Raw genomic sequence first — 14,021 nt, forward strand, 5'->3', positions numbered from 1 at the left:
CTGGGCTGCATCAATAGGAGTATAGCATCTAGATCAAGGGAAGTTATAGTGCCACTGTATTCTGCTCTGGTCAGACCTCACCTGGAGTACTGTGTCCAGTTCTGGGCACCACAGTTCAAGAAGGACACTGACAAACTGGAACGTGTCCAGAGGAGGGCAACCAAAATGGTCAAAGGCCTGGAAACGATGCCTTATGAGGATCGGCTAAGGGAGCTGGGCATGTTTAGCCTGGAGAAGAGGAGGTTAAGGGGTGATATGATAGCCATGTTCAAATATATAAAAGGATGTCACATAGAGGAGGGAGAAAGGTTGTTTTCTGCTGCTCCAGAGAAGCGGACACGGAGCAATGGATACAAACTACAAGAAAGAAGATTCCACCTAAACATTAGGAAGAACTTCCTGACAGTAAGAGCTGTTCGACAGTGGAATTTGCTGCCAAGGAGTGTGGTGGAGTCTCCTTCTTTGGAGGTCTTTAAGCAGAGGCTTGACAACCATATGTCAGGAGTGCTCTGATGGTGTTTCCTGCTTGGCAGGGGGTTGGACTCGATGACCCTTGTGGTCTCTTCCAACTCTATGATTCTATGATTCTATAATAAAGAATCTAGAATTACTAGGGTTTTAAGACCAGGTTTTATTATTGTACATTTTTACACAGCGCCACAGAAGTGTCACAAACACTGCAAACCAACTTAGGGGAGTCTAGTGAAGTCCACAACAAAACATCAAGCGTGTTCCCCCCTCACTTCAGAGTTTGATCAGGACTGGAGGAGCAGCCGTAGCTTAATGATAGAGCACTTGGTGGTGGGTTCAGTCTCTGGGATCTCCAGGAAAGGGTGGGGTTGACCTCTGCCTTAAAACAATGGAGAGCTGCTTCTGGTCAGTGTAAACAATACTGAACTCGATGGAGCAGTGCTCCAATTTGGTATAAGACAGCTTCCTTTGCTCCAACTGCCACAGGACCATCAGTTATTGCGGATAGTTTCTCGGATCCAGTCCACATATCTGCATACATTCACATAGACGCCAGGCCTCCTAGGTTGTGCACAAATCTGGGGGCCCCAGGATACAAGCCCTTGCAGCTTTCCGTTGCAGACAAGGGGGCCGCCTGAATCACCCTGCAGAAAAAAAACAAAACAAAGCGCAATCACTTCTCCAGATCCTTCACTGACACCTGTGAGGTAAATAAAGCTCAGGGAGAATGATTTGCACAAGACCATGAAGGTGAGCTGAGCGGCAGATCTTCAAAGTTTCTTATAACTAATTAGTGGTGTGTGTTTATTGTTGGAACAGGGCCTGTCCTACTATTAGACAGATTTGGACAGCCACCTCAGGTGGCAAATGCCGGAGGGTGGTATTGAGGTGCAGCAGACAAAGAAGCTCCATGTACTATATGGCTTGCCATCCTCATGGGTAGTGGAGGACTATGGGTTGTATACAACTAAGTTTTACTCTGAGTAGATCAATCAAAATCAGGCATAGGCAAACTTGGCCCTTCAGATGTTTTGAGACTACAATTCCCATCATCCCTGACCACTGGTCCTGTAGCCAGGGATGATGGAAGTTGTAGTCCCAAAACATCTGGAGGGCCGAGTTTGCCTATGCCTGATCAAAATGAATGGATCTAACTTAAACATGTTTGTTCATTTCAATGGGTCTACTCAGAGTAGGACTAGTCTTACCTACAACCCTATCAGCAGTATTGAAGTAAGATTCAGCTGCCACTTTGTTCAGTTTCTGTATGTGAATTGGTGAGGGCACCATTCTGTCTTTTGTCTCAGGCAGCTTGTTAGAAACATCAAGGGTGAATCTAGAACAGAAGACGTTTTGAAGACTGTGCTGGGAGTGAGGAATTTCCATCCCATAGGTTGAATGTGACTCTCTGTCTGGCCCTTGGGACTCTCACTGGGACACACCCCTCTAGGCTATGCCTCTTCTCACTAAGGCAAGCCCCTCACTGGTCCTAATGCTCACTGAGGAGGAATGATGTCACTTTGGGGAGGCCAGCTTCGTGGCTCAACCCTACCAAACAGAGCTATAGTGAAACAGGAAACCCAAATCACACCACAGGTTTAATTAACCACCAACATGACACTGATAAAAGCCCAGATAAATGAGAGAAATCGCAGAAGCGCCAAGCAATTATCTTTCAGTGGCTAATTCTGGTGGTTAATTCAGTTTGTCGTATGGTTCCGTTTCTTGTTTTACTGCTTTTGGTGGTTAATTTTATCACTTAATTCAATTTGCTCTGTGGTTTCATTTCTTGTTTCACTGCATCTCTGCCTCATTTGGCTTGTAGAGTTGGTTTCCTGCTGTATGGGAAGCGTAATTATATAGCTTCGTCACTAGGTGGCACTGGACTTAGTTCTATCTGCTGTTCTGTTCTTCTTCAAGAGGAACAATAAAGTTCTTGTTTAGCTTCCTGACTAGTACAGGTCTTCAACTGGATCTTAACCTAAGACACAACAGCAGAGCTATCACAATAAGATCTAAAAACCTGAAGAACTGGGTCCTCAAATGCTTGATTAGGCTAAAGGTGGATTGTCTTAAAAGGTTAAAGAGTGCTAATCTACAAGATTCCAGAAAACACTTTTATCCACTGGCATTCACCTAGTCCTCAGGAATATTCTCAGGCTTAGTGGAAATCAATTCAACTCACCTGGCAAGCATCTGTGCCTCCTTCCATAGCGCCAGCGCAAAACATGTTCTCATTGATATAATTAGGGTAAATGGACCGACAGACGTCTTGACCAACAATGGTGACGTTTGCACAATGCAAAACACTGGGGAAGCTTGCTGTAAAACAAAAACAACACAGTGTTTGGAGAGAGCGTCAAACATTACAGAATGGGTGGGGACAGAGCAGTACCCCCCCCCCCTTCTTATAGTACTAGGACTTGGGGTCATTTGGTCCGATGACTGGAAGAAGATGCAGGACCTGACATCATATGCATTTCTGAACACCTTTTTTCTCAAAGTATGCATTTCTAAATGCACCTTATCCTAACATACATACACGCTTAAAAAAAAAAAAAAAGATGAAACTGCAGCACAAAAGTCAGAGAAGTATGAAATCTGCATTCCAGTCTGCAGGTTTTACTGGAGATTGCAGTTCAGATTAATTCGTATTAGAATCCACAAATTCCTCAAGCATGCAGACCTTCATCACAGCCATCTCATTCAACCAGTGGTGTCTGTCCTGTTCTTATTTATGCCTTCAGAAGAGGAAGTCCATAAGAGAAATGGTGGGTTTGGGGTAGGGATAGGGATAGGGATAGGGATAGGGACTAACAAATGAAATGAGTAAAGGATTGCAGCCTTTGTGGTACAAGTGGGGAAGTACCAATCTCTTAATTTCGGTTTCTCTCAGTTTCTCATTTTTTTCAATCTTAAATTCAGTTCTCCACATTTCCACATAGGCTTTCGATCTTTTTTTAAAACTCCTCATGAAAACTCATCAACATTTTAGCACAAATTTCTGCCAATGTACACAACTTTGTAGGCAACTTTCACAAATATACACATTTTACCAAAGACTCTTCTTTTCTTATCTCTGCAGCTGCAATCACCTGGGTGATGCGGACGCCATTAGGCCGTTGAATGTGCCTGCGTACTCCGTTAGTCTCCCTCCCTGCAACCCTCCCTCTGCGTGGCTCCGGACGCTGGCAACCCACACTACGCCACTGGTTGGAAGTATTTAGTGGTGAAGATTGTTTGGAAAAGGGGTATTATTACTTTGCTTTTAACTGTTTTGTAATTTGCCATCCTGTGCTCCTTTGGGAGGAAGGGTGGGATTAAAATGTCATGAAATAAAATAAGAAATAAATGTTAGGTTGAAAGGATGCGCTTTAAAAGGCAACATACCTTGGGGGCTTGTCGTGGTACCCCATCCTGAAACGTGGCATTGGGTCCCGGGCACGGGGCAGCTGGTGGGCAAATCAATGACGTTGACTTTTTTGTTTAAGCAAACCGGGGTCAGCAACTTGACAAGCATGATATCGTTGTCCTTGGTCCGAGAGTTGTAGCCCGGATGCACAATGACTTTTGACGCTAGTTTCAGCTGCTCGGACCAGTCCAGTTGTTTGAGGTGATGTTCCCCGAGACGGACAGGAAAAGGGCTAGGAGCAAATAAATATAAATGGCAAGTTAGGCTGGTAGGAGTGCTGCCAACAGTGCTTTGCTTTGTTTTTCTTACTGGACTTGATCCTGCACTTTTAACAGCATCACAGAAGTCCAGCAGATGCAACGTTTTCCAACATGCATGCCAGACTTTTGCTAAAAGAATAGGAGCAGCACCTTTAGAAAAGTTGGCAACTATACCTGGCAGTGAAGAAGGAGATGATGGTGGCGGTGATTTAAATTTATATACTGCCCTATATCCAGAGGTCTTAGGACGGTTCACAGAGATGGTCAAGTATATCCATTTTTTTCACAGGAGGGATGGGGAAGCTGTGACCCTCCAGATACTGCTACACTCCAACTCCTATCAGTCCTGAGCATTGGCCATCCTTCCTGAAGCTGATAGGAGCTGGAGTTGAACAGATTCTGGATGGCCACAGAATCCTCCATCCATGCTTTGTATGAATACCAGTGAGACAGTGGAGGCGAAGCTCATCGAACATTCAAAAGCACTGCGCAAATGCCCATTATTATTAGGTCTTTTGGATGCAGCTGCTGGACGCCACTTATGCAGGATTGAGAACAGAAGCAAGACTCCATTGCCAAGTAAGATCACTCATGATGACTGTACGTGAGATTTGCATTAATGCTGTGTGGGAATGCCTTCCACGTTGAAGTTTCGTAATGCGTGGCCTTCAGCTTGGTCAACGCATGCTTGCATATGATTTGCAGGGGCCTTGCTAGGTACTTAAAGGCGTGTGTCACAAGATTGCAACACATTTGCATATCCTAATTTGTCTATATCGATGCCTCTGGAATATGAAGACTGTGGGTGGCTGGGAATGCAACAGTACAGTGCCCAGCCTTCCTATAATCAAAATAAAACAATGTTTGAAATGTTTTCATTAAAAAAAAAAAGCAGGGCTGAGGCCCCACTGTAACAATGCCCCTGAGACAGTGGCGTAGCGTGGGTTGTCAGCACCCGGGGCAAGGCAAGTAATTTGCGCCCCCTAACCCGGGGCAAGGCAAGTAATTTGCGCCCCCCCCCCGCTGCACTGTCCCTCCCCCAGATAGTCCCTCGCTCTCTCTCCGCACCGCACCGCACGCCTGGCACCCCCCCTCCACGGTGGGCGGCGACCCGGCGGCTCGGATCGGATTCGCACAGCCAGCACTGCAGTGAGAGAGAGTGAGTGAGCCAGGTAGGGGCAGAGAGCTGCGAGTGCGCCCCCCCCCCCAGATGTTGCGCCCAGGGCGGGCGGCCCCCCCTGCACCCCCCACGCTATGCCACTGCCCTGAGAGTAGATGTGATAAGTTCCCTAGGGAAAGGGATTGATTATTAAGACTACTCTGGAAAATGAAGTTCTGTGAGGGGAATTTAGGGCTCTCCTAACAACTCTCAGTGCCTTCAACAAACCACAGCTCCCATAATTATCTGAGGGGGGGAACCACGACTGTTTGAAGAGGTAGCATAGTGCTTTAAATGTACGGTGCCTCTCACGTCCACAAACATGCAAATATTGATATTCATATGTGTGCGCTGGCACACGCAAACCCCCAGCCCTCTCCCTGCCCGTGTACACTTACACTCCCAATTTACAGTGGGCAGCGGTGAGCACCCATCTGTTGGTGATCAGGTTCCCTCCACAGTGCAGTCTGAAGCCTGAAAAAAGTGCGGCCTGCCAGGGCTGGGAATTGATCGGACAAGGCCCCCCGCCAATTATCCGGTTTTCATCTGCTGTGGCAGCTGGAAGAACATAAAACCACAAATCATTACCATCTTGCCACATAAACGAAGCTCAATAGGTTACTACAGACCTCCAAGTGTCCCTATTTTCCATGGATGTCCCCAATTTAGAGAAGCCATCCCAGTTTCTGATTTGATCCCAGAATGTCCCACTTTTCCTTAGGATGCCCCTATTTTCGTTGGAGAAATGTTGGAGGGTATATTACTATTAGTATATAAAGCACTTAACAGCTGGGGACCTGTTTACTTGTAGGATTGTGTAATGGTTCTAGGGGTTGCTCGTGCGTAAGCTGGTGCCAACACCTGGCTGGGTTGCCTAAGTGAACCTTCTCTGTCCGGACAGCCACTCACCCGTGGCTGTCTCAATCGCTGGCAGAATCCGTCAGTGGGTGTTTCTTAAACTTCTTCCAACATAGAAGTTCTTTCACACCCAGTCTCCTCCTACTCTCCCTGCGCGGAAGCCTTCTGCGCAAGGAGGGCCTAGGCAGCGGAGGAGCCTTCCTCCCCCCGCTGGTTCCCGACAAGGAGTCATGTGACTCCCTCCGGATTCCCCCATCTGCCCCCCTTCTCCACTGGAGCTGAGCTGATTCCCTTCCCCAGAAGATGGGCTGCCTCTCCCAATCCCGGGACGCTCTCTGGGATCCCTCTGGAGCTCTCTCTCTCCCTCCAGCACTGATGGCAGTTCCCTGACAGATTGTTTTATCCCATATATGCCTTCTTGGTCACTTTGGTCTGCAGAACTTGCACTATTACAAGTGCTGCTGCGACATATAATACGCATTCAACACTTGTAGGAAACGGATCTGTGGAACTCCCTTCCTGTTGATATCAGGCAGGCACCATCGCTGTGCTCCTCCCAGTGCCTGACGAAAATATTTTTCTTTAGGCAAGCTTATCCAGACATGTAGAAGTTACACGTGTTTTGTTTCTTTTTAAGTACCGTTGATTTTAATCATCTTCTGAATGTTTTCAAATACCTGTTTTTATCCATCATTTCAATGCTTTGTTTTATTTTTTGTAAACCGCTCAGAGGTTTCCTTACAACCAAGCAGCAATCTCAATGTTGTTAAATAAGTTAGACAAATCAAACAACTTTGTGTGGTCATAGGACTGTTCACACGGTGAACAGAATGCGGCCACAAGCTGTCTCTGCACACGTACAAGCATTTGTGTGAAAGAGTGTACGCTAGCTGATTTGTACACCTCAGCTATTATGCACGCAGACACACAGACGGTACACTTGCTGAACATGTTGAATATGACACGTGAATAACTGTGCTAATGTACATCTCCGCTTTTTGGGTATGCTAGGATCGGCATATTTCAAAAAGTGAAAATCCAGACAGAATTTGGAGGGGGGGCAGGGGGTATGAAAGTTGTTGAGTTTTTTTTAAGGAAAATCATCAAAAGCAATATTGCCAACATGGGTTGCCAAACATCCAGATTTCCCCAGACATTCCAGTGATTTCTGCCCGGACACTGCTTCCGATGGCTGACTGCTGGCTATGTCTGGGAAATTCATGTATACATGCACACAGACGGTACACTAGTCAAATGTAATTTGTGAACAGCCCCTAAGTTACACTTTTGTGAGGAATAGGTGCATGACCAAGGCCTGCTTCACAAGTTATGTTTTTAGGAGATACGAGTTTCAATACTAGAAAAAGAAACATATATATTGGGGTTTGATGGAGGAGGCAAAGTTCAATCTGGGGCAGAGGGAATTTTGGCTCATATGTTCAACTTCTGAAAGAGACATTTATTAGCTAAATATTTAAGATATTTGCATCCTGCTTTTCTGACTAACCTCACAAGGTGGGTTACCTAAAAATATTGAGACAAAAAGCATGAATTAAAACAAATAAGACAAGCAACTGGGGGTAGCCTTTATGAAAGGTAGATCTCTCCTTTCCTCAAAACATAATGGTTCTTGGGTAGCCTTGTGATGGCAATTGAAGGAAGAAGAGGCCACATCTGCAGCAATACTGGGAAACCATGTTGCTGTTAAAGATGGAAATATCTGCCAATTTTGGTTTCCCTCAGTTTCTCATTTTTAGTCCAGTCTTAAGATCAGTTCTTCACATTACCACATCAAAAATATTAAAAGTAAAACTTTCGGGGAGAAAAAAGTCCACTCCCTGTTGGGCTTGTTCTTAATATCACCCTCCTGTAGTCTAAAATGGTACAGGCCACCCTACTACCTCAGGATTCCAGCACCACATTCTGCTGGAAAACAATGTCTAAATCAGTGCTACTTTCCTGGCCCTCAATGCTGCTGTCACTATTCCCTGCCCTCATGGATCTATTGATCTAACCTCAGTGGTTGGCCAAAAACGCCAAACAGCTTTTAAATGTTTCCGTGTGTTTTTCAACCACTAGATGCATCCTGTGCCGTACACTCTCAAACATATTTACCACACCTAAAAATACAATAACAACAACAACATCACACACTTATTTTGCCTGCCCTACAGATCTTACCAGGAGACACCAGGAACAAGATGGCAGCCAGCAATTCCAGTAAATGAGACGACATGGTGGTTGGGGGTGGCGTGCAATTCTTTCCAGGAATAAGCTGTCCTGTAAGGGAGGAGATAACAATGCAATCATTCCATTGTTCTAGGAGTTCCAGAGACATGGAGAAAGCAATGGGAGAAAGGAGGACAATTGAAGATAGCAGAGAGCCTCCAAAAAATCCGCTTCTTTTCACCACAACTCCACAAATGAGATGGGAATCAAAATAACTGAGAGCCATTCTGCCCTTTACACATAATGAGGTGGTGTTGTTGTTGTTGTTGTTGTTGTTGTTGTTAATTACTGGCCCTTCACCCTATGTTCCCAGCATGGGTTACAACAATTGGAAATGCAACATGAAAACAGTTTTTAAAACATACAATTCTAAAAAGCGCAACCACAAAAAAATAGGGTGGGTCATAAAAATTTACATCTCAGGTGCCCAAGGTTAGAGGAAAGAGGTGCACTTTTAGCATTTACTGAAAGCTGCAGAGTGAAGATGCCAGAGGCACCTCTGTGGGGAGGGAATTCCACAACATAGGGGCTGCCACAGAGAAGGCCACCTCCTGGAACACACCACCCCACCCCATAAGCTTCTGAGAGCAGTGGAGCAACCCAGAGGGCTCCGTCTGCCCTGGCTAACTTAGGGCATTAAGCACTAATGTGAGCAACTTAAATTGGGCCTGAAAACAAACTGGCCAACCAAGGCAGGTGTTTTAAAATAAAACGGGGGTTTAGTGTCATCTAAATGGAACCCCAGCCAGTTACCGGGCTGCTATATTTTGGACCAGTAGACTGACATGGAAGGATGACAGACTCTGCCATTTTATATCACAGGTAGGAGGTCCTGTTTTCAATTGTTCCTGCACATAAATGCTCCTTATATTCCCTGCATGGTAAACTAGGACATCACAGAGAAAGGTTAAGTGCAGCCACTTCTCCCTGGTGTGCTAGATTACTATATGTAGAAAAATTCTTATGCGGAGGAGCATTCAAAAGTATCTCACTCACACACAGAGAGACCCCTGCACTCTGAAGCAGTACCATTCAGATTTTACCACTTCATTCTGAACAATGAGTAGGACAGTGGAGTTAGTAATTGGCTTGAAGTCCATCTCTAGCCACTTGGGTAGTTATATCTGATCTTTTCCAAGATTGCTTCCAGACTTGAGTGATTTGCCAGTCCCCAATCATGGCTGTTCTGCTATAAGAGGGTTGTGGATTAGCAACTCAGCTTCCACACTTCCGGGATCCAAATAACAACCTGTTGTAACCAAGAAGGCAGTTCGCCTCTCCCCAGCTTTAGTTGTCAGGGTAGATTTTCATTAGGATCACACCGTGGAGGGGGAAAGGGTTAAATACTCTCTTCTCCATCACTGCATTCCTGACCATGAGCCCCACTCTCTGTAAGCACACAAGGTGCTTCCAGGCTTAATGCTGTAAATGGGTCATTCAGATTTTTGAAACAGGCTGCTGGCAAGAGGTGTTTTTTAAAGGGGGGGGGGTGGATTCCCCAATCCAAAAGGGTACATCCAGATTAAAGGGGATTCTGGAATTCTGGTGTCAAAGATGGCATGTGGACCCTACAATAAAAAACCCACAACAACTTGCATGCATAAGAAACACTCATCCCACAATATAAACCTGTCTGGAAGCAAGCACATAAACACTTCAATTTAGGGACTGAATATAGATATACCATATTTTTTGCTCTATAAGACTCACTTTTTCCCTCCTAAAAAGTAAGGGGAAATGTGTGTGCGTCTTATGGAGCGAATGCAGGCTGCGCAAGAGGGATTGCTGCTTTCACTGCGCAGCGATCCCTCTTGCTATTCTGGCTTCTGAGATTCAGAATATTTTTTTCTTGTTTTCCTCCTCCAAAAACTAGGTGCGTCTTGTGGTCTGGTGCGTCTTATAGAGTGAAAAATACGGTATATAAATGTCAATGTGATCTGGAAACGATTTGCCGCTCAGAACCAGCGCATCATGCAGGGCTGGTTCTTGGTGGCCACAGCCTCTCCTCTTCCTCCTCACCCACTATGACAGGAACCGGCAAGGTTTACCTCGCCTGGGCCAGTTCATTCCCATAGAGATCACTCCATGGGCCCGATCGCATATGCGCAGACATGATTTCTGGCATCTGCGTCTGCACAGGTGCGAATCCCGGCGCCATGGAAGCGAGTCCCCGCTCCGCACTGTGCTAGTTTAGCGCAGCACACGGGGTCTCGTCAAGTGGGCAGCTCGGTTCGGGGGCAGCTTGTGGGCTGTTTAAATGACCCCCATGGGCCGTTTGTGGCCTATGGGCCACAGGTTGCTGACCCCTGCACTAAGAACTGTTCAAGGGAGGAAGTCACCAGCGGTGGCCATGGAAAGACCATGGAGAAGCAACAGGATGCTCCCTCTCAGCCGCCACTCAGGGCAAGTATCAGCTCACCCTCCTCCCCAAGGTTGGTGGCAGCAACATTGTCAGAGAAATTAGGGACATTCCAGGATCAAATCCAGTGCTCTGGTCCATGGGGTCACGAAGAGTCAGACACAACTAAACAACAACAACAAGGATCAAATCAGAACCGGGGTGGCTTTTGTAATTCTTGAACTGTCCCTGAAAAATGGGGACACTTAGAGGGTATGTCATCTCCGCCTGAGCAAATTCTGCTGCTGTCAGATTTTCTGTGTTCTGGGTTTAAAAAGAAAAGAAACTGAAGAGAGAAAACACGAGAGGAGGATGTTCTGATTACTGCATCCTGTAGATGCCCTCTAGAAAGCGAGCAAATAAAGATGCCAGGATCTAGATCTAATCAATCAATAGTTCTTGCGGGGCAACAAGCAGAACAAAGAAACAGTATAAATCACTCTGGAGTGACTCCGTCTGTGCCATTCTTATCATGCAACATAACAAACCTTTTCAAATCCTGCACAGAAAGCTGTTGAGTAGACAGCCTAGAGATATATCTATGGTTTGCAGACTCCAACAAGAAAGCAGAAAGACGTATCAATTTGAGTCAACCGCAGGCAGCTCCTCGCTGAGAGGTTGTGCTGGGGAGACGCTCCTTGACTGCAGGCTGCATCCAGAGGAATTTGCACAGCCTGCCCAGATCTGTTCAGATTCACCAAGTTGCAGATATTTCAGATAAGGAAACAAATAAATCAGGGTGTTGGCTATCAAGACGGAGATCTCCTGTCAGCTAACTCCCACTGCCTCCACAGGAGAACCTGGATAGATGTCCCAGAGAAAATGCACTACCCAGAAAATAATACACCTAAGGTGGTTTTCAGACCTTGAAAACAGAAAGCCATAGAAGCATAGAGATGTCTTACCCCCAAAGGCTGCCGGAATCCAAGACACTGTCTCTCAGGCCCTTCTTGGCTTTTATTTCAACTAGTCCTGCCCTGGATTTACCGGGCTTTGGCTTTTCAGGAAGTGTTTGTTAACACCCCCGCCTTGCTCTTTCATAGCTGAGTGACTAGGACCAAATCCATTGTTCAGATTAATGCAGACTTCCCGTTGATACAACAGGTGGTTGTCAGAGGAGGAGGAAGAAGAAGATGCCCTCAGAAATCGCCTGTGTTGAGGGCTGAATCACACAGCCTCTCTCTGCTCACCACAGGACACCTGTTCTCCCTTGAGCAAGTTGTCTGAATCACTTGCCCTGTAGCATCAGCCAAAGATGGGCTTGCCCCACACTACCTGAAGCAGAGCCGGCCCTCCCATGAGACGAGGTGAGGTGGTTGCCCTCGAGCAGTATATTATGTCGGCGCTGTTATTTATGTGTGCATTCATTCATTCATTTTACACATTTATTCACAACATCTATTTTCTAGGCTACTGTCCATGTCCTCTCTGACCCTCAAAGCAGTGTATAGCCAGCCTCCATAAAACAATAAACATATTCAGTTTTAAAACACACCATTCCCAAATCTTGAAAGCAGAGACAACCAACAGGGTGGTCTCCAAATTATAACCCTCTTGTTGAACTCCAGTTCCCATCTGTGCCAGCCAGCATGGCCAGTGGTCTGGGGTGCTTAGTGGGTCTGTGACTTCATAATAAATGATTGATGGGTCTGGGATGATGGGAGTTGGAGTCCAGCAACATTTGGAAGCCACCAGATGGGCTGCCTTAAAGAATGATTTTAAGATAATCAATAGCCATAATTCAAGCATCAGTAACCTTCAAGACATAAGCCTCCTTCACCTGTGAATTTCATGGTGGGACTTTGGGGCTGTACCTCTAACCCTGACCTTGAGGCCACATGGCTCCCCAACTCCCACCCCAAATATCTGAGTATTATAGCTGGACATCTGCAGGGGAAACCTAATGGATGAAGATCTCTACATGCGTTGGCTTTCTGGTCCTGCTTGTGCTGGGTTCTGGTTTGCATGAAAAACCTATGCATGATGAAGTCTACAAGTATAGGTCAATCCTCAGTATGTCCATGCCTACCTCATGGATGCCCAAGGTGGAGCCAAGGAGACGTATCCTCTCAGGAGCTGTGATGTGTCTTCATGTGATTCCTGCACTGGTAACACTTCAAAGGACTGCACAGATCCATCAGTTTGTGGGATGCTATCACGAAAATAGATACAAACTTCCTGTGGATCATCCAAGATTTGATCTCCCTCTGCAAGATCAGAGCTTTCTTTGAGTTAAAAGGAGATAAAAAGCTTTCCATGGCCCCTGGGATGTCCTCCCAGGGTCTATAGAATTGTAGGGCCAGTCCCACCCTCCAAAAGTAGCAACTAACATATCAACTCACACAGAAAGTCAATAAAACGCTACGTGGAAGACAGAAGTTTTAAAGTCCATTTATGGAATGGATGCATACAACATGAACATTGTCAGTAGTACATGTGAAAAGGATCTAGAGGTCTTAATAGAGCACAAGCTTAACACAAGTCAACAGTGTGACGCAGCAGCAAATAGGGGTCCTGCTATTCTAGACTTCATCAGCAAAAGTATAGTGTCATGATCAAGGAAAGCCTTAGTACCAATCTAAGCTGCCTTGGTCAAACCACACCTAGAGTACTGTGTCCATTTCTGGGCACCACAATTTATGCCAGATATTGGCAAGCTGGAACGTATGCGGAGGAGGGTGACCAAGAAGATCAAGGGTTTGGAAAGCAAGCCTTATGAGGAACAGTTGAGGGAGTTGGGTGTGTTTAGGATGGAAAAGAGGAGACTGAGAGGAAATAAGATAGCCATCTTCAAATATATAAAGGGTTTTCATATGGAGGATGGAGCAAACTTGTTTTCTCCTGCTCCAAAGACTAGGATCCAAACCAATGGCTCCAAGTTTCAAGAAAGGAGACGCCAAATAAACTTCAATAATAAGTTTCTGATGGTAAGAGCTGTTCGACAGTGGAACCGGGCACTGAGGTCCAGTGCTGAGGGCCTTCTGGCAGTTCCCTCCCTGTGAGAAGCCAAATTACACGGAACCAGGCACAGAGCCTTCTCAGCAGTGGCACCCGTCCTGTGGAACGCCCTCCCACCAGATGTCAAAGAGAAAAACAACTACCAGACTTTTAGAAGACATCTGAAGGCAGCCCTGTTTAGGGAAGCTTTTAATGTTTAATAGACTATTGTATTTTAATATTCTGTTGGAAGCCGCCCAGAGTGGCTGGGGAAACCCAGCCAGATGGGTGGGGTAT

The 14,021-nt window shown here is 45.9% G+C and overlaps 1 protein-coding gene across 2 annotated transcripts; it reads right to left on the reverse strand.

Moving 5' to 3' along the window:
- Positions 1 to 626: 626 nt before the first annotated feature.
- LOC310684636 (trypsin-like) lies at positions 627 to 11,928 on the reverse strand. Of its 2 annotated transcripts, none has more exons than XM_083456053.1 (6): positions 11,693 to 11,928; positions 8,342 to 8,440; positions 5,701 to 5,860; positions 3,862 to 4,115; positions 2,657 to 2,793; positions 627 to 1,115 (listed from the first exon to the last, which is right to left on the reverse strand). In XM_083456053.1, exons 2-6 carry the CDS (start codon positions 8,394 to 8,396, stop codon positions 963 to 965), a joined length of 759 nt encoding a protein of 252 aa, XP_083312179.1. In that variant the 5' UTR covers positions 8,397 to 8,440; positions 11,693 to 11,928; the 3' UTR covers positions 627 to 962. The 2 variants fall into 2 exon arrangements, with proteins under 2 accessions (XP_083312179.1, XP_083312180.1); XM_083456054.1 differs by lacking the exon at positions 11,693 to 11,928 and adding an exon at positions 11,276 to 11,560.
- Between the last annotated feature and the right edge of the window lie 2,093 nt (positions 11,929 to 14,021).

The sequence above is a fragment of the Podarcis tiliguerta genome, assembly GCF_965153285.1.
Source record: "Podarcis tiliguerta genome assembly, chromosome: 8".
NCBI lineage: Eukaryota > Metazoa > Chordata > Lepidosauria > Squamata > Lacertidae > Podarcis > Podarcis tiliguerta.